General features: G+C 25.0%; 3 protein-coding genes and 2 pseudogenes across 3 annotated transcripts; 2 read left to right on the top strand and 3 right to left on the bottom strand.

Moving 5' to 3' along the window:
• The first annotated feature begins 1,033 nt into the window (after positions 1-1,033).
• Positions 1,034-8,370, top strand: LOC149060942 (uncharacterized; annotated as a pseudogene).
• LOC149060943 (uncharacterized) lies at positions 4,752-6,368 on the bottom strand. Its single transcript, XM_089228895.1, has 4 exons — positions 6,196-6,368; positions 5,948-6,107; positions 5,290-5,441; positions 4,752-4,980 (listed from the first exon to the last, which is right to left on the bottom strand). The coding sequence occupies exons 1-4, from the start codon at positions 6,366-6,368 to the stop codon at positions 4,752-4,754; spliced, it is 714 nt and encodes a 237-aa protein (XP_089085021.1).
• Positions 8,371-8,486: 116 nt separating the features above from the next.
• On the top strand, positions 8,487-19,505 carry LOC149060939 (uncharacterized; annotated as a pseudogene).
• Positions 10,071-12,528, bottom strand: LOC149060941 (uncharacterized). Its single transcript, XM_089228819.1, has 7 exons — positions 12,406-12,528; positions 12,048-12,140; positions 11,666-11,812; positions 11,326-11,540; positions 11,076-11,238; positions 10,901-11,000; positions 10,071-10,161 (listed from the first exon to the last, which is right to left on the bottom strand). The coding sequence occupies exons 4-7, from the start codon at positions 11,530-11,532 to the stop codon at positions 10,071-10,073; spliced, it is 561 nt and encodes a 186-aa protein (XP_089084945.1). The 5' UTR covers positions 11,533-11,540; positions 11,666-11,812; positions 12,048-12,140; positions 12,406-12,528.
• LOC149060940 (uncharacterized) lies at positions 12,649-18,504 on the bottom strand. Its single transcript, XM_089228644.1, has 2 exons — positions 18,479-18,504; positions 12,649-14,743 (listed from the first exon to the last, which is right to left on the bottom strand). The coding sequence occupies exons 1-2, from the start codon at positions 18,502-18,504 to the stop codon at positions 12,649-12,651; spliced, it is 2,121 nt and encodes a 706-aa protein (XP_089084770.1).
• Positions 19,506-19,793: the final 288 nt, after the last annotated feature.

Genomic DNA, 19,793 nt, shown 5'->3' with positions numbered 1-19,793 from the left:
TTATTATTATTTTGTATTTTATTAAGTTGATTTTAAATTTCTAATAATATAAATGGTATAAAGTAATAACGATCTAATATCATCTCATTAGATATTCAGAATAATTATAGTTACAATCGTTTAATTTATATTTTAATTTTCAGTTGAAATAATAAATTGTCATTTGTCAAATACCTATCTAATGATGTGGGAACAACAATCCACCTGTGAAGTAGTGAATATAAGAACAGCCGATAATAAACCAAGATGGTCATATTATATTAGTCAATCTTTTGAACAACTTTGTGATACATATACCAAAAATTTGATTTTTAAGTGTCTTCTTTGTGGCCCTAAAGAGAAACGAATTTCCACATCAAATACTTCAAACTTAAATTTGAGAACTCATATTAAAGTATGTAAATTGTTATTTAAGACACATAATAGTGTAATAATATACTATGTAGTAACCTCATGATAAAGCTTATAATATTTTTGATATGAAAAGTACCTAATTCATAGTTAGTACATAGAGCAGTGTTTGAATTAAGGGGAAACTAGTGAAGGAGTACCTCTAGTTTAAAAAAAATAGTTTAGAGTACCTACCGGTACTTATTATAATCTGGGTATTCAATAGTTAGATATCTTCGGGTAGATAAGCAGTTTTTTTACACTGCATCCCCCCATTGAACTTTTTTCCAATTCAAGTAGTGAATATAAGTAACAAATTAGTTGAGTATAAATAAATGATTGAAGCCTGAGATGATATTGTATTACCACATTTTAGGCTTAAACATATTTTAACTATTGTTATACCTAGTCAATCAAAATAAAATTAGAACAATTTTTTGTGAGAAATAAATTTAAAAAATAATGTTGATGAAAATATGTAATAACTGTTTCTGTACCTTTAGTTTACTGAAATATTAAATTATAATCACAGAACTCATAAAAATACTGAATGAATATCCCTGTGAAACTAAAACATGCATACTACATAGATAGTATTTCATAATTATGTTTTTTTTTAATGAATTTATCTGGTTTTCAGATTATGCATTTAAAAGAATTAAATAATTTTAATGATTGTGCAAAAAAAAGATCATCAATGACCAACATTGTTGAATCTAATAAACAATTAAAGCTGTGTGAAGTGGGTAAAATACTAAAATACCAGTTAGAAAACTAAGTGATTGTGAATTTAACGATGCCAATTTGAAACTGATAATTGATACAGTATCTCCATTTTCCTTAATCGAGCACCCTGCTTTTATAGCATACTGAAAATTAACTTCAAACAAGATTCCTGTTTCAAGACGAGTATTAGTTCGTAGGATCAAAACTTTGTATGGTAAAATTATTGAAGAAATGATAACTGATTTTGAAAAGATCAAGTATGTATGCTTAACTTGTGATTGTTGGAGTATATTTCATAGGTAAATATTGAAAATATTGTAATATATTATGACTTATTTTAGTTTTTAAAAGTAGTCATAATTTTTAATTTTTCATATTTATAATTTTAAGCACGGATAGATAAAATTGTTTTAATTTCATTAGTATTAATAATAACTAATAAATAAGAATAATATAATAGGATAGTGTGTAGGTAATATATATATTATATACCCATATTAGTTGTGATTTTTTTTATTTTAACATAATATAATTTATTTAGACTAAAGGCCAGTTGTACCGTCTCTGATTAAAGTTAACCGGAGTTTAATCGGCTGAATTTGCACGGTTAAATATCTGTTATCAGCTGATAAAGCGTAATCGAAGTTTAACCGTAGGCATATTACCATTCTGCACATCAAATAAAACCCATACAAAAATACGGCTTTCTCATTGGTTCATCATTTGGCGCGATAAAATATTTTAATTATTTATTATAAATTATCCATACAATTAATATATTATGGATATAAGTATTAAGTATATATTATTATATTATTAGAGAACTTATATATATTATATACGTATATTATATATATATATATATTATATACGTGTTTAAATTTCATCAACAAATTAAATTATTATTATTATAATTAAGTATAAACATAATTAGATACCTAGCATAATATATAATATACATATATATATATATATATTATTTTAATAATAATTATTATAAAGTAACTATCATAGTCAAATAGAATAATACAAATTAAACAAAGTTCTGTATAGGTATACCAAAGCATTTCTTTTGTTCAAATTATTTATGCAAACAGTAGTACCATAGACAAATACTATTTTAAAATATTTTATACATTTAGTATATACATATATATATATTATTTTAAATATTTAAAGATTTAAAATATTTTTATCATGGTCAAATAGAATATCTTTTGTAGACATAATATAAAGAGTATAATTTTAAATTACCATGCTCAAACAGTAGTACTATTTAAAAATATTTGTAAGTACTATGTGTTTAATAATTGAGTATATTAATTAAATTATTTTATAGCACAATTAATAGTTACAAGCACTTATAAGTTATAATAGTTTAATGAGATTTTGCATTTGGTGCACAATCAGTAACATTTTTAAATAAATTTCTAGGTTTCTTTTTTTGGTTTCTTTGTTCTGTTGAAGCAGGTAGACCTATAATATTATAATTTAATAAAATTAGTAAATCATTAAGCAATAAGTATGTTGTAGTTAATAATTATGAAGATACCTGAAGGTAGACGTTTACTTCCTCTGGTTATTCCAGGTTTTCTCCTTGAAATTGTTGTTGGTTGCACTCTTATAGCAGCACCATCCCTTTGTCTTAGTAACGTTGATTTAGACCCTGCAGTTGCAAGAAAAGTATTAAAGTGTCCTTCAGAATTAATTTTTTCTAATCTGCTTTTAAATTTTAATAAATTATCATAAGACGAACCACCAAACTTTCTAACGTTATTTATCATTATACTTTGTATATCTTTCAAAATTAAAAATGATTTTTTTTCATCCATAATATCCTCTTTAAATTTATCCACTATTGTTTCATCATTTTTCATATCATTTTCATTACCAACTTCTTCATTACATTTTATTATACTATTAGCTTCATTACTTTGAACTTGTTTATTTGTTTCATGTTGTTGATGTAGAGTTTCTGTTGGTATTAAACTTTCATAAAACGTTGGCGGAGGTGCTCTATCACCTAATGCAAGTTTTGATATTAAATATTTATCTTCAACTGTTATTGGAGGAAAATTAATTCCAGTTGTTTTAAAATATTTATAAACAATGCATTGGTGTTTGCAAAATTTTCCATGAATACCTGCTTCACATGAACAAACACCAATATTTGGCTCAACACAATACATCATTTTTTTATTTTTTTCACTTGGGACATAAAATTCTTCATTGTCAACATATATATCTTCTTTAGTGACATAATCAATTTTTTTAATTAATTTTTGAAAAAACAATCGAGCAGTAGAATTTCTATCATTGGAAAATTCTAAAAATTTTTTTTTATAGTATTCCTCCAATTTTGTACAACTAAAGTCAATCAGTGAAATAACATTGTAAGCTTTAACGCGACATAATATATTTTCCTTGAAAATTCTTACTGATACTTCACTGAAGTTGTTGGTTTGATGGCCTCTATTAGTATGATCCCTCCAAGCTAAACACCAGTTTTCTTTGTATTTCCAATGATGAACAGTGATGTATTTTTGCCACATAGGATAGTTACTTCTAATATTCATAGTTTCGATATATTTTTCTTGTGCCTCTTCAGAAGTCTGCGCATATAACATTTCCCTAAAAGCTTTCATCATAGGAGGGCGATCTTCTTTTTTAATACTATTTTTACTGTCCCACAGCCATCTCCAAACTGATTGTAGTACATGGAAAATGCAAAATAGCGATCTCGACTGTGGCCACACAGTTTTCAGTGCATTAATTTCGGCATCTGAGTTATCTGTCAAAAATAAAGATGGGTAACCTTGACCACCAAATGCGTCTTTTATATTTTGCTTTATTAAATTAAATCCACTTGAATATGATGCTTCACTTTAGCCTTTGGATATAATTACACCTAGAGGAGCTGCACCAGCAGCACATGGAGTTAGTAAAAATGTAATGCAATGGTTTTCAGGATCACAAGAACTAGTTGAATCGACAAAGACAATATCTTTGGATAATGGCAAATCATGAGCTCGTTTCATAATTGGAGTTAAAATAAGAATAACAAATGGTTGCTCTTGGAAGTATAATGAAATCCCATTTGTAGCATAAGTTTCTTTTTTTTTTCTAGTTTCTAAAATAAATTGAAAACAATTTCAAGTAATATTCTATAATAGAATGTAATTCAAAATTTTAATTAATTACGAAGTAGCATTAAAGATTATAGGAAATAATTTGTAATAAATTACATCCAATATCTATTCTATCTACAATAAAACCAACACTTATTAAATACTCAACATCTGTAATGTCAAGTTATATTCTCACTAAATACCAAATATCCAAATGAAAATGAAATATTGAATATTTTTAATTTGTAATATACAATTATAAAATATAAAAATGCTAATTTTAGTGCTTAAATACATGCATAATTTAACTGATGTCTGATAACTGTATATAATAATTAAGCTCTTATAAATACTTATAATACTTGAAAAATGAAAATATAAAGTAAAATCTGTAATATGATTATGAAAATATAAGTCCACTTGATTTGGTTTACTATTCTGATGCAGTATAATAAATTTCAAAATTATAAGTACCTATTTATAATTTATAATGAAAAATATTTTATATTAAGTTACATCAATAATAATAATAAATTGAAATAATATATTCATCAAATAAACTATTAAACATATATATTTGATTACCATAATTACTCCTTGACCAGTACGGGGTCCTAGGTTTAGTACTCTCCACTGATCATGCCAATGTTGCACACATCTATATGTTGGGTTAATTCTACCGTTCGCAAAATTTTCAATAGGTTTATTTGACATATTTAAAATACTCTCATGATATCTATTAATTATAAAATAATATAAATATTTTATTTGTATACTTACTACTTAGGTTGATAAGATATAATTTTTTTAAAAATGTTAATTTTTATTAATAATACTAATAATGTTAGTGATTAATGATTATCAATTGTAATTTGTTTAACATTAGAAACAGAAAAAATGTTATATTTAAATATTACTAAGTTAATTCTATTATAAATATTATACAATAAAATTATGTTTAATTAATATTAAATGGCACTATCTATTATAAGAAATCAGCGTAAATAAATTATACTTTAAATCTGTCACATTATTATTTATTTACCGTAATGCATCTGATATTGTCATCCCATCATTAAAATACTCTTCAAAAGTGTTTCTTAAATGTATATCTGGATTTAAAAACCGTAGTGCTTCTGCAGTGTTAATATTATGATTATGAATATTTGAAATAGTAATCACACCTAAGTACTTATTCTATAAACATAAAATATTATTTAGTTGTTTAATAGTATTTAATTTAAAGTTTCAATATTTCAGTAAATAATTGTAAATTAAAAATGTTTCTATCATTAATATAAATAAATAGTTTCTAATTTTATGACTTATTAGTTGATTGTTATTATAAACATTTTGTTTTGTGAAATATTAAATACAGTCAATTACGGCCAAAGATATATAAACATACATAATATTATGTTTATAAATCTGTTATTACAATTTACAGCACAGTTTTTTTTTTTTAATTTTAAATTTGTTTTATAATAATATGACAATCACACAATGATTAATATTAAATATGTATATTATGTATAATGTAATTTTTAATTTAACTTTAATTTTAATATAAAATTACAAGAAGATGTATAACTAGTAACAAGTTACAAGTTACAAGAGTTATATAGGTAATTTAGTTACATGTAACTATGTAACCCTGCATACAGCTTAAATGTAATTATTATTTTACTTTGTGTTTTACCCACCTTTACAAAAGGGTCACTTTTTCTGGTAGAAACAGTGTCTATTTTCACTACAATTTTAATAAATGCTTTACAATCAGTATTCTTTGATTTACCTCTTTTGTTTAATGTTCTATCTACTTTATGGTGAGAACTATGGTGGCAAACATAATTTTTTCTGTAAAGTAATTAAAAAAAAAACATTTAAATTACATTCCTGATTCATAAATAAAGTTATTTAATTACATTATATTTATTAGATAGCTACATACTTGCATTGAATATATGTTCCATTAGGAACTGTTATTCGTACATTCCACCTAGTGTTAGTTTTTGTAGAAAATTCTTCTACCCATTTACCGATATCTTGTATATTATTTAAATTTGACCGAACAATAGTTATTGAGTCATTTTTTACAATAATATTTTTAAATGAAGAAGTCATAGTATCAGAATTTATAGATAGATTCATTTTTAAATTAATTAATGGATCACTAAATTATGAAGAAAATGCACCATGTAATCATACCAATTTAATCGACATCACATTAAATATTAACAACAGTAAGATTTCTACAAAATACCATACTTAGTTACTATAAATAGATATCATTAGTAATAAAGTATTTATTGATAATAAAAAAAAGGGTTAGGTAATATATTTCTTACATTGTATACTTTTTATAACCTCATTAATCTATTAATTTATAGTTAATTACCTTAAGATATAGAATATTTTAATTAATATACTCAATTATTAAACACATAGTACTTACAAATATTTTTAAATAGTACTACTGTTTGAGCATGGTAATTTAAAATTATACTCTTTATATTATGTCTACAAAAGATATTCTATTTGACCATGATAAAAATATTTTAAATCTTTAAATATTTAAAATAATATATATATATGTATATACTAAATGTATAAAATATTTTAAAATAGTATTTGTCTATGGTACTACTGTTTGCATAAATAATTTGAACAAAAGAAATGCTTTGGTATACCTATACAGAACTTTGTTTAATTTGTATTATTCTATTTGACTATGATAGTTACTTTATAATAATTATTATTAAAATAATATATATATATATATATGTATATTATATATTATGCTAGGTATCTAATTATGTTTATACTTAATTATAATAATAATAATTTAATTTGTTGATGAAATTTAAACACGTATATAATATATATATATATATATATAATATACGTATATAATATATATAAGTTCTCTAATAATATAATAATATATACTTAATACTTATATCCATAATATATTAATTGTATGGATAATTTATAATAAATAATTAAAATATTTTATCGCGCCAAATGATGAACCAATGAGAAAGCCGTATTTTTGTATGGGTTTTATTTGATGTGCAGAATGGTAATATGCTAACCGTAGACGGTACAACTGGCCATTAGTATTACAGATTACAATACTTAATAGCATATTAATTGTTTATTTTTATTTAGGTATACTATTTATAACTTTAGTTTTTATTTTGTTATTATAGATCATAATTATATTGGTTTCACTGTCCATTGGCTTAATCCCGAAACACTCGAAAGTTATTCTAAAGGTCTTGCTTGTAGGCGTATTTTTGGACGACATATATTTGATAACTTGGCAGAATGTATGAAGATAAAGTAATTAATGAGTTTAAGCTTAAAAACAAAGTCACTTTAATAGTTACAGATAATGCTGCTAATTTTGTTAAAGCTTTTAGGTAAGTAAAATGTTTTTTTTTACTCAGACTTATGAAAGTCAATTTTCATTGCTTTGGTTTATTATTATTTTATTTATTTATTTTTCAATTTTATTACTTTTAGTCAAAGATGTGCAGCCCATACACTTAACTTGATTGCTACTGTTGATGCTAATGATGCTGAAAAAGATGCAGCATATAAAGCAATAAGTAAAAAAGTATTTTCAAAGTGTCAGGCTATATTCAATAAACAAAACCAGTCAGTATTAAGTTCTGAAAAAATTAAAGATCCCCTTGGACGTTATATTATTACTCCTAATTCCACTAGGTAAATTAAATTATTATTTAAATTACTAAGTAATAAATATCTTAATTAATGCATACATTTTATTATTATAATTATTATATATTTATATATAAATTTAAATTGGTCATAATTGATGGTTTATTTAGTATCATGGTTAATAATATATCCTATGGGCTATGGCTAATAATAGTAATTTGTACATTAATTACTTATTATTCATAGTTTTAGCCTTAAGGTATTATTTTTTCTACTCATAAAAATTTAAATTAAAACTGATTTTAACATTTTACTATTTTCATTAACAACTATTGTAACTAATTTCAGGTGGAATTCCTTTTATGATGCTATAAAATGTATAATGACCAATATTGATAAGATAAATATAATTTGCATTGACTTACAGTTCACCTCGTGAAGTTTCATTTTTAGAGGAATATAATATTGTGATGTATATTATTTTTTTTTTAAAGTTACTATGAAACCAAATTTTCTAAGTTTTAAAATGGTTATACATTTCTTATCAAATAGGTGATGAAACCAATAGCTAAGGCTTTGGATTTATTACAAAGTTTGAAGTTTGTTTCACTTGGATATTTTCTGCCAACAATTCGTACTATTCACAAAGCATTAAATGATATTAACGGAGTAAATTTGTGTAAACCTTTGGTTATTGCGCTAAAAAGAGGTCTAAATAAAAGGTATTAAATATATTATTTATTATTTATTAAGTACTTGAAGGCTGTTACTAATTTACACTTATACATTATTCAGACTAATCATTGAAATTCTAAACAAAGTCTTTTAAAATCATTATAGGTAATGTTTGTAACTAGTCATTTATCTCTGTTATATTTAATTAAGTAAGAATATTATCTAGTCGATGACATTGGTTTTTTTTTATGTTTCAATTTTAAATTGTTCATTACTGGCTTTAAAATTAAAATAATTCTAAATTTAGTTTTGTCATTTTGATCTAAGATTAAACATTATTTATTTTATTTATTACATTGAATAATGATTTCTCAAAATAAATAATTTTCACAAGAAAATGTATGATTCTTATAAATCAAATTATTTATATTAATTAATTTACAGATTTAATAGTCCATATATCATGCCAAGTAGCTGCATGTTTAATACCAAAATTTAAGCTAAACTGGACAAATTCTGAAAATTGTAACGAAATTAAACAAACATTTTTGGAGTTTATAACTGATAATGCTCAGTTAACAGAAACAAATCTTGCTGTAACTACACTCAGCTTCTACAGACAATAATAGTAGTGATTCTGAAGAACACTTTTTTAGATTAAATAATTATGAAACCAATGAAAATAATGATATCCAAATTATAATAAACAATTATTTTTCAAACACAAGCATTAAAAGTCCATTAGATTTGCCATTAGTTTTAAGAAACGCATATATATTATACAATGTAACACGGCAATTCCTTCATCTGCACATGTAGAATCCCAAGTAGCAAAGAAATGTTTTTGAAACGTTTTAAAAAATGTATGAAAAATAAATAATAATATTATTAAAAATGTTTTTTAAATATCTTAATGGCCGCTTTTACATTACTTTGAAAATGTTTAATTAACATTTTAAATAGGTTGTAAATACATTTTGTTTTCAATGATAAAAAATATTTTTAAAACCATTCTTAAAAATTTATTTCATATACTTAAAATATCTTTTTTTTATTGTTTTTAAGGTATTTTTAAAATGTTTTTTTTTTTTATAAAACACCAAAATATTATCTATAATATAAGATGATGTGTATAAATTATCAGATCTATATATAAACTATATATAGACAGACTAAAGGTTCTTAAACTCCATCTCAATAATATAGGTAAAAATAGCTTTGACGGAAACAATAAAATTGACATCCACATGCTAAATCATAAAAATTACATAAAATATATAATTATTTATTTTGCAATATTTTTTTTTTATTCAGGAAAATAAACAAAATCAACAACTGTTATTATTTTTAAAATAACATTCATAATATATTTGATATAGCCCAGGCTATAAAATATAATAATATTATAATACTAAATATATAAAGATAATTAATAGTATATTATAATATTATATGAATAATGAATTATATAGTATCATCTTCATCAAATGATGATGATTGTAGTAGTCCTGCGGCTGGCATATTTTCAGTAGATTTTATGTTTCTTTTTTCGTCTCTATATTAAACAAAACAAAAATAAATTCAGCATAAATATATTACTATAATTATAATACAATTTTATATTTGGATTAAAATGTATTATTTAGATATTGATGTATAAAGATGATAATTATTTATTTATACTATGTCTATAAATATGTACACATAAATTATTTGTGTCCTTGGGCCCAGTCTATATATAAAATAAATTCAAAATATAATATATGCTACATGTGAAAATTCAAGTTTAATAATTTTTCAAAAATTATCACTTATTGGTACTATATACTGATAAGTATGTAAGTATTATGTAGTTTCAAAATTAATGGCTATAATTCTCAACACAGAAACCAGTTCTTATAATGATGTGATTAAGAAATATAAAATATACTCAATGCCATATTATTATGTTTATAAGTTATAACTAATAAATTTATCATATTGAAAGAATAAATAATATCACTTATTTATTTTATTATCATTTAAATGAATTAATAATAAATACCAATGCTTAAGCTATAACACCCAACAAAAATTAAAAAGATTATAAGAAATTAGGTAATTTAGTTAAAACTGATACATTCTCAGTATTTATAACATAACAGAACCTATAAAACTTATATATCTTCCATTATAATACAAGAAAACAAATTTCAAAAATCAATATAAATTATTGACGTTGTATCATAAATATTTAATGTTTAGTGTATAGTGCAAAAAACTACTATATATTATTATATGTATAATAAACATACCTAAGAATTCTAGTAGGTGCTTGGGCAAACCAATTCATTACACTTGCAATGACATCCATCTTGTAGTTTTCTGAATTAGGAAATTTTTTACCAACACAGTCTAAAACAATATTTACACAAATTATGTTTACCTCAATAATATGTTATAATAATAAAAAAAAATAATATGACTTACTTATAATAACTTTGAAAATTTTATAATTTTCTAATTTCTTTTTTTCTTTTTGACCTTTCCAGCTATAGGCAGATGCAAATTTATCAGTAAATATTGTTTTCAATAAACTATTGGTTACTTTGGAAATCGATTTCCCTTCAGAAGCAAACATAAATGCTGACAACTGTTATTCATACATGTATAAAAAAAACAAACATTATTTAACACAATAATTTAATGCTTATAAAATAAGTTATAGATAGGTAGGTACCAATTTATCATTATATCCAAGGTCATAAGATGCGAGCTTTGATTCGAGAGTCAAAAGCTTTTCCTCGTCATTAATTGGGAATGTTGATAAAACATCATCAGTTTTTTCCTGATTGAATGTATTATTTTGAAGTGTTGAAGCCTCTTTATTTTTAATGAATGAAGTTAATTCCAGTTTTAAGTAATTCATGTTTGATTTGAACTTCATAAAGTCAGCTGTAATTGTTAAAATATTTAATTAATATATTTTCATATCTAACATTATAATACATTGTCATTTAGTGTTAATAAACATACAAATTTATGTAGTTTAAATAATAATAATTTTTTTTTTTTATTACCAGATAGACGACAAAGTTGATGTCCCAACGATACTAATAGTTGATAGTTTTCATCTTTGTTTGTATTGTTATTTTGAGATTCAAACGAACAATGATGATTATTTTTCTTATTTAATTTGCAGTTTACATTACTTAGAGCTGAGTCATCTAAAATTAAATTAAACAATAATTATAAATAATATTAGAAATAGTCATAAACAACTAGTCCAAAATCTAACTTAGTTTCAAAAAAATGTAAAAACTTTAAAAATATATTAAGATAAGTAAATCTATGTAATGCTTGAATTACAATAAATAATTCACTTATAAAAAATGTTCATTTTATTATAATAAAATACTGCCATAATTTATTTACTAATATAACGTTATATAATATTCTTACAGTTATTATGTAATGCAATATGAGGAGTCTCAAAATCAGCATCAATTAATTGATGATTATCTAATGGTGTACTTGTATTTATTGCAGATAATCCTGTTGATTAAGAAAGTTACATTTATTATTAATTTAAAATATATTAAACAATTACATTACACAACATTTTATTAAATAAGTAATTAGAATATCAGCTGTAGGTATTTCATTTTACATAATTATCTCATTTTTCTTAAGCAAGTTCATTTGAATTATAAAAATATATTCCCATTATCAACAAAAATAGAATTTGACATTTGTGTTATTTTAATTTCTGAATTTTATGATCACAATAATTTTATTTAAGTCTATTAATTATACATACCTAACTTATTGCTTTGGCGGGGAGTGCTTGTTTTTTCTTTTAGTACAGCGCATTCATCAAAATTATGATTTTCTAAGAAAAACAAAAATCTATCATTTAAACATAAACTATACCTAGAAATAATAATAATAAGTTATTATATAATAATAAGTTATTATTAGTAATAATGATTTATATACAATAATGTACAAAATTATAATTTGTTTGGAAATTAATAAAATTAAAAATTAGCTTGTTGTATTATTATGCTGTATGCAATAGGGGGAAAACAACATAAATATTATGTTTATGCTTGAAATACACATATTTTTTACAAATAAATGAAATGGGCCACAATTCAGGCTCTGATAATTTTTCAACTTCATAAACACCTATTAATGAGCTACTACAAGGAATTTCAAAAAAGTTTCGTTTGATTAAAAATTTTCTACCAATAATTACAGTACAGTTTAAATCAATAGAATGACATATATTTTCTACCATGACTATGTCTCCACATTCTAGACCACAGCAGTTATTTGGGGATTCAATTTTTAAGCTAAAATTAGGAAAATGTATTTCCTTGTACTGGAGACCCACACATTTAAGAGGTAATGCACCATTATTATAATGAATATGAGATAATAAAGGAAACTGTTGATTCAGAGTTCTCAAGGATGGAAATGACGAACTAATATCACAAAACAGTTCAGCCATTCGGTTTCCAATTTGCTCTAGGGGCTTATTTCTACCTCTAACCATCGACTTAATTTTTTGTAAGTAATTCTCAAATGGAAATGCTGAGATCTTATCCAATGTAAATTCATTTATTTTCGATGAAAAATAATCAGCATCATCAACCAAATGGATCAATCCATGAAAGTTATGTGTAATAAAACTTTCATCATATATTTTAATAAATGATTGAACAAAATGCATTAGTAATTGCCTAGCATAGTTTCGCAAATCTAAATCACCACAACTATTTGGGTTAAGTAAAATGGAAATTGCTACATTTAATGTCATGAAATTATTATATTTGTCTCTGTCTAAAACTCCTCTTGTGGCAACTGGTCCAGTATATAATAAAAATGAACGAAATTCAGTAGCTTTCCATTGAAGAAGATACTTTAAAGCTCTTGGTTTTCTTATAAATTCTTCTGGAAGATTTTGGATTTCCATAAAATCTGATATTTTTTTAATTAACTGCTGTGATAATTTATATGGAAGAGTCCCCTGGTACCACGTTGTTAGCATAGTTCGCATAACTCCCAAATATATTAAATGCATTGGATCTAATATAAATGAATTTACAAAATGAATCTCAGGAATTCTAACTAAAGCAGTATCGCGAAGACGATAATTAGAATCAGCCCAGTTAATAAAATCTTCATGTGTTCTGGCTGTACAATTTAATTCTGTAAATACCCTTTTACGGCTGACTGTAGAACCACGAACAGTGCATTTGGTACATGAAAAATATCCTCCGTGCCCCTTTATACCTAGTAAATCTTTTTTAGCTGGTGCATCACAAACAAAACCAACAATTTTTATAGAAAATAATATACCATTACTGTTTGTTATACCGTGCCGCGATAATTCTACTATTTCTGAAATAAATGAATCTAAAAAAATATTCATATCACTTGGTTTTTCTAATCCATAATACAATCCAACTGGCAAAACAATTTTTTTTAAATGAGGTATATTGATTATTGTAACTAAAATTGGAATCACTTGACCAGATGAACTTTTGAACAATGGTAAACCATCAACATTTACTAATAAATTTAGTTCATAAATATCATTAAATGAATAATTATTTATCAACATTTTCAAATTGTTTTCTAAGCCAAAATGAATATAGTTTCCAGGTTCCACAACCTTTTTTAATAAAAACATATTTGTTTTTAATAATGTTCTCGCGTCGGTGGGTAGTTTATTGTTTAAACATTTAACATTTTTTTTCAATCCAGTTAACAGATCAATAACTGCAGTTGCAGTTACATTGTGTTTAATTGCCCAAGACCGAAGAAAATTCTGTACATCCGTAGGAGATTCTTTAGTATTAGAAATGTCAGTATTCAAAATTAGAGGTGCATTCAAATTGTTAAGTAAATTGTTTTCTTCGGACGTATCATCATTACTTGAAGTTGAATTAAAAATAAAATTTTCAGTTTCATCAGATTCAGTTAAAATACTATTATTATTTGTATTATCATTATCTGTATCAGTTGATTCATCAATATAATTAGAATGACCAATATCTGATGATGATTTATAAACTGGAACAGTCGAAGAACTATTATCTGAATCATGATGAGAAGTTGAATCAACATTGATGTGCCTTCGCTTAGATCTCTCGGATAATTGATGAAAATAATGACGTTTTCTATTCATTTTCTAAAATAATGTAGAATAATAATATATTTGGGTCTACATAATTACTAATTAGTAATTATTGAAATGGTAAATCATGTGTTTACATCAAATCTAATAGTATCTACATTTTACCTTATCTATCTACTATGCAAAAAAATATATGCAGGTATATTTTGATCCAAGTCATTATTAAAAAGTGAAACTAAATGAAAATATTGAAAAATAACTACCTACTATTAAAATAATAAACTTCTAGGTACCTACCTATTTCAGTATTTGCAACTAGGTAGGTACATTAGCTAAAAAGTCACAGTTAGCTAATAATAGTAAAGAAATAGAATAGAAGACTACTTGCCAAACTAAAAACTAATATAGAGACCAGAATTGGTTATATATGTACCAAAATTGTATAAAATATTTAAATATAATAGAAATAAATATGGAACAAGTAATCTAATATGCACCAACTTTTATGACAATATATAAATTTTAATCTTAGATAATATATAATAATTATAAAGAGTAGTACTCTCTATAATTATATGGAGTAAAAATTATAAAGTATACACATAATAATAATATAATATATAGGACTATAATAGGAGTATATATAGGTATATCATATATGTACAATGTACTTAGTACTTACCTGTTCGGTATATAATAGCGTGGCGACGAAGTGATGAGCACTCAAAAATAACGCACGGCGTGTTTATATGTAGAAAAAATAAATTAAATGGCAAAAACAAAAAATTAAATAATATCCGCAAGAGACAAGTTATCGACACGAATCACTACAAGTCACAACAGTCACAGTCACACTGGTTAACGTTGATGGTCGATGAATTTTTATATAAATATTATAAATATACAATCAACAAAGGCGCATTAGGCGGCTCAAAAATCTGCGTCGATAAAGTATGTAATATGATGAACAATAGTGATTACCGATTACAATTTTGAATTTACAAATTTACAATACACGTTTTCAGTAATAAACGGTAGAAAACGGGCGATGCGACGACCAGCGTTGTTGGTACAGAACGCATGCGTACTACGGATTATATAGGAACGATAACTAATATGTCTGATAACTGAACCACGATAATAATTTTAGTTGAAAATATCCAAGAATATATTTTATTAAACGATAATGTGCATTATATAATATGTATAATATATATATATTAGTATCTATTATACTAATATAGTTGTAAAAGCAGCTCCGTCTTATATTGTACATTGCGGGAAAAATATAAAAACCAAATGTATTTTTAGACTAAACATTAAATCAAATACCGTAATAATGTAATCACTAATCAGTAATCACAAATAGCCAGAAGAAAAATTCAATTCAATTGTCAAACAGCACCAGCCACCAGCAAAAATTATTATGAGACAGTGAAGTCAATAACTAATTTGGCGACTATAAAATATAATTTATACTCATGTATCTGTGGGTCGCGGGTCGTCTGGGAAAATTTATTTTTACCAAAATAATTCACATTAAATCTGATCCATAGGGGACTACACACTATTATAGGCGATTCGACGCGTCGACTGCATTTTTAAAACGTCGTGATTAATCGTTCAAAATTAAACGTATACAGTTTTATATGGGTGTATTCACTTCACACATATAAATGACTAAATGAGACGCATGTTCGGTTACGATGTTTAGCTATAATTAAACAATATTTTCTTAATGCAATTCTCGTGCATTTCTGGTTTTGTATTACACACGGACGTTTTTTAAACGCCGCAATATATTGCTCGCGTTAATTTACATTCATTCATAATAAATTACTCATTAGCCATCCGATATACTATGATTATATATTCTATATAGCGATGAGTCGCGAATATATACCGTATACCAATTATATAATTTATATATTTTAAAATATACCTTATTATAATAATAGGTTATTATATATTATAACGCAACATTAATTATATTATTATAAAAAATTATTTATCGCAATTAATATCTATCTATACTATTATATAAAATTGTAAGGGTTTTTCTTAGACCGCGCTAACCGAGAAAACTACTGAACCGATTTGGTTGAAATTTTTTTTGGCTGAAACCCGACACTCCGCTGAAGGTTATAGTAACACTTTTGTCAATAAAAAAAAAGTATAAAGTTCATACAAAATCAAAAACAGAATCAAAGTAGTGGCGCCCTCTTTCGGCCAAAAAATATACTAAATATTTTTAGTTGTTACGGTTCTATAGGTTGCAGATCCAAAGAGGATGAGTTGTTCTTATATAAAATGGAAACATATGGTAAACTTATTGTATGACATATAGTTACTATTGGTTACTGATAGGACAAGGTTATTATGAAAGAATATTTTATGAAAATCCACCCGAAATGTAGGAAATCTGTATGTCAAAAATACAACAGTGGCGCCATCTGTCTAGAAAAAAACAAACTAAATTATAAAAAATTTAGTTTATTGTTGCAGATTAAAATAATAATAAGTAGTGTATTATATAGTGGTTGCTATTGGTTTATCGGGCATGTTTGTATATTATAATATTACTATATAGCCGACCCCGCCACGCGTTGCTGTGGCTAAAGTTTTTGTAATATTACATTATAGTAAACAATCTAAGAGAACATCAGTCACTGGCATCAGCACACTGGCACAAAAAATTCGAAATTGCATCAGTTGAGAACGGCTGGGCCGATTAGGCTCAAATTTTTTTTAAATGATAGAGAATGTCGGGGAGCGGGTTTATAGCATAAATTATGGACCTAACTCCTGTGAGTTAGAGATTTAGAGACAAAAACTGAGTTACACCGGTGGCGCCCTCTAGCAGATAAAAATAAAAATAAAAATCTATATATATAAAAATGGAGACAAAAATGTATAACAATTCATCAATTGAGAACAGCTGAACCGATTTCGCTCACTCTTTTTTTGTTTGGGTCGTAATTGCCAGGAGAAGGTTCTTACGAATGAAAAATTTCAGAAAGTTATCGGGCTAGAGAAATATGATGAGGGTGTGATGAAATTAAAGTGGTGCCATCTGCCCAGTAAAAAATAAAATAAATAATATTAATATGTTTTGGTAGTCAAAGGCAACCATTTAAACAAACAAGTACTCTCGAGAGCAGCTGGACTTATTTTTAGGATGGACATTTTTGTTTATTTATAAATGTTTGCTTTAGTGACGGTTATTATTGTTCTGTGTTATTAGTGATGGTTATATATGTATTTATCTGTTAGTCCTATATTTTTTTTTTTTTTTTACTTATACAATAATATATACAATCTGTACAATTATGCACAATTAACATATTTAATAAGGGTTACATATAATAGATGAGTACATGAGTAAGAAGCCACCCACTAATGGCACTTGACTGGAGGTTGTATAAAACTAGCTATGTTTATATATACTGATTTTTTTTTGTTTGATATTAGTTCGCTAGCAAGTCACGGCACCAGTTCCTTTTTAATCGAAGCTTGGGGTTGCCAGGTATTGTTAGGGTGGATAGGTTTTTAATGAGTGGGTTTTGGTGTGTTTGCAGCCGGGCATGAAAGATTTTGTAGAAACGTATAGCTTCTTCTGTCACGGTTTTAATTGACAGGTCATTATGTATAGTGTAATTCGAAACAAAGAGAGCATTAGTAATTTTCCTAAAAGCAATATTCTGAAATTGTTGAATTTTGTTAGTATTGGACGCTTTTGATGTACCCCATAGTTGAAGACCATATGTCCATAGAGGTTTGAGTAATGTTTTATACATAAGAACTTTTATTTTTAAACTGGAGTGTTTGTTATTTGTGAGTAGCGTTCGTAGTCTGCGAAGACGGGCGTTTATGCCAAGTCTTTTTATACGGATATGGCTATTCCAAGTGAGGCGCTTATCCAAGTTAAGTCCAAGATATCTAACTGAGTCAGATGTGGGGATAAGTCCTAAATACATTCTTAAACAGCAGGACCGATTGCGACAAAATTTGGTACAGAATTTTATTAGACATATGGGCAGAAGTTATGGTAAGTAAGAAAGTGTTATGCCTAAATATCATTGAATTGAATATTTAAATTGTCAACATTATATTGAAAAACGAAGAAAATTACATAATGATATAAGGAATTGAATATCATTGTAAGATTATAATATATTTTAACCACTATCTATCATTATGTATAAAAATATACTAATAGAATCATCACATGAAATGAATTTAACACACAATATGAACTATGGACCATAAAAGAGATAGAATTTTTAACGGGCTACGAAGTGCACGGGTTCAGCTTAATTTATAAATTTATAATTATTACTCATGCGATAATAGATAAATATAATATATTATATAATATAATATCATGTTTTTGTTATGTAAATAAACATTATAATAATATTTTATAAATACGTTTTTAAAACGTAGATTAAAAAAATATTTTTCAAAAAATACATATTAAACATGGTTAATAAAATATGTAATGAAAAATATTTAATTGTTGTTAAAAAAATATTACTACAAAAATATTTAAAAACTGATATTTTAAAAATACTTTAAAAACATTGTTTTTGCAACTCGTTACAACAGCAATGTTGTAATGTTTTAAATACATTTTTAAAACATGTATTTGCTACTTGGGATGTTTGTTTAGTGCAGGAGGTCAATTATTAAATAAATGTAGAGGATCAATGGCTGACAAAAATTTTGAGATGACTCTTTTGTTAAAATTCAATAATAATACTGATTACTAATACTGATAATACTGATTCATAAGTTTAGCTTAGTTTTCTGAAAAATTATTCAGTTAAAAATTAATGCCATGTTATTTTTATTTATTAATTAAAACATGTATATTATATATTTTAATATTTATATTATTATCTATTAAAATAAATCAAAAGGTTATTCGTATATCTTATTTTGTATACTTTTGGCACCTACTACAACTACATAATTCTTTTCATCTGTACCTTTATTCTCCAAATTTAGTTTAATGTCTATTTTCTGAGTGTAATAATATTTATGAATTTTATTATTTC

The sequence above is a fragment of the Diuraphis noxia genome, unplaced genomic scaffold (assembly GCF_037042655.1).
Source record: "Diuraphis noxia isolate RWA-SAM2 unplaced genomic scaffold, SU_Dnox_SAM2 contig0001, whole genome shotgun sequence".
In the NCBI taxonomy this organism is placed as follows: Eukaryota; Metazoa; Arthropoda; class Insecta; order Hemiptera; family Aphididae; genus Diuraphis; species Diuraphis noxia.
This window is presented reverse-complemented; position numbering and strand designations above follow the sequence as displayed.

Bases quoted from the DNA above. Each gene is read 5' to 3' on its own strand.
- LOC149060943 (XM_089228895.1), bottom strand. From the start codon at position 6,368: ATGACTTCTTCATTTAAAAATATTATTGTAAAAAATGACTCAATAACT. The intron at 6,108-6,195 runs GTATGTAGCTAT...TTTTTAATTACT, and splicing joins GGAACATATATTCAATGCAA to TTACAGAAAAAATTATGTTT. The intron at 5,442-5,947 runs GTGGGTAAAACA...TTATGTTTATAG, and splicing joins AAAGTGACCCTTTTGTAAAG to AATAAGTACTTAGGTGTGAT.
- LOC149060941 (XM_089228819.1), bottom strand. From the start codon at position 11,532: ATGAAGTTCAAATCAAACATGAATTACTTAAAACTGGAATTAACTTCA. The intron at 11,239-11,325 runs GTACCTACCTAT...TATGAATAACAG, and splicing joins TTGGATATAATGATAAATTG to TTGTCAGCATTTATGTTTGC. The intron at 11,001-11,075 runs GTAAGTCATATT...ATATTGTTTTAG, and splicing joins AATTTTCAAAGTTATTATAA to ACTGTGTTGGTAAAAAATTT.
- LOC149060940 (XM_089228644.1), bottom strand. From the start codon at position 18,504: ATGGACATATGGTCTTCAACTATGGG. The intron at 14,744-18,478 runs GTACATCAAAAG...ATTATCCGAGAG, and splicing joins ATATGGTCTTCAACTATGGG to ATCTAAGCGAAGGCACATCA.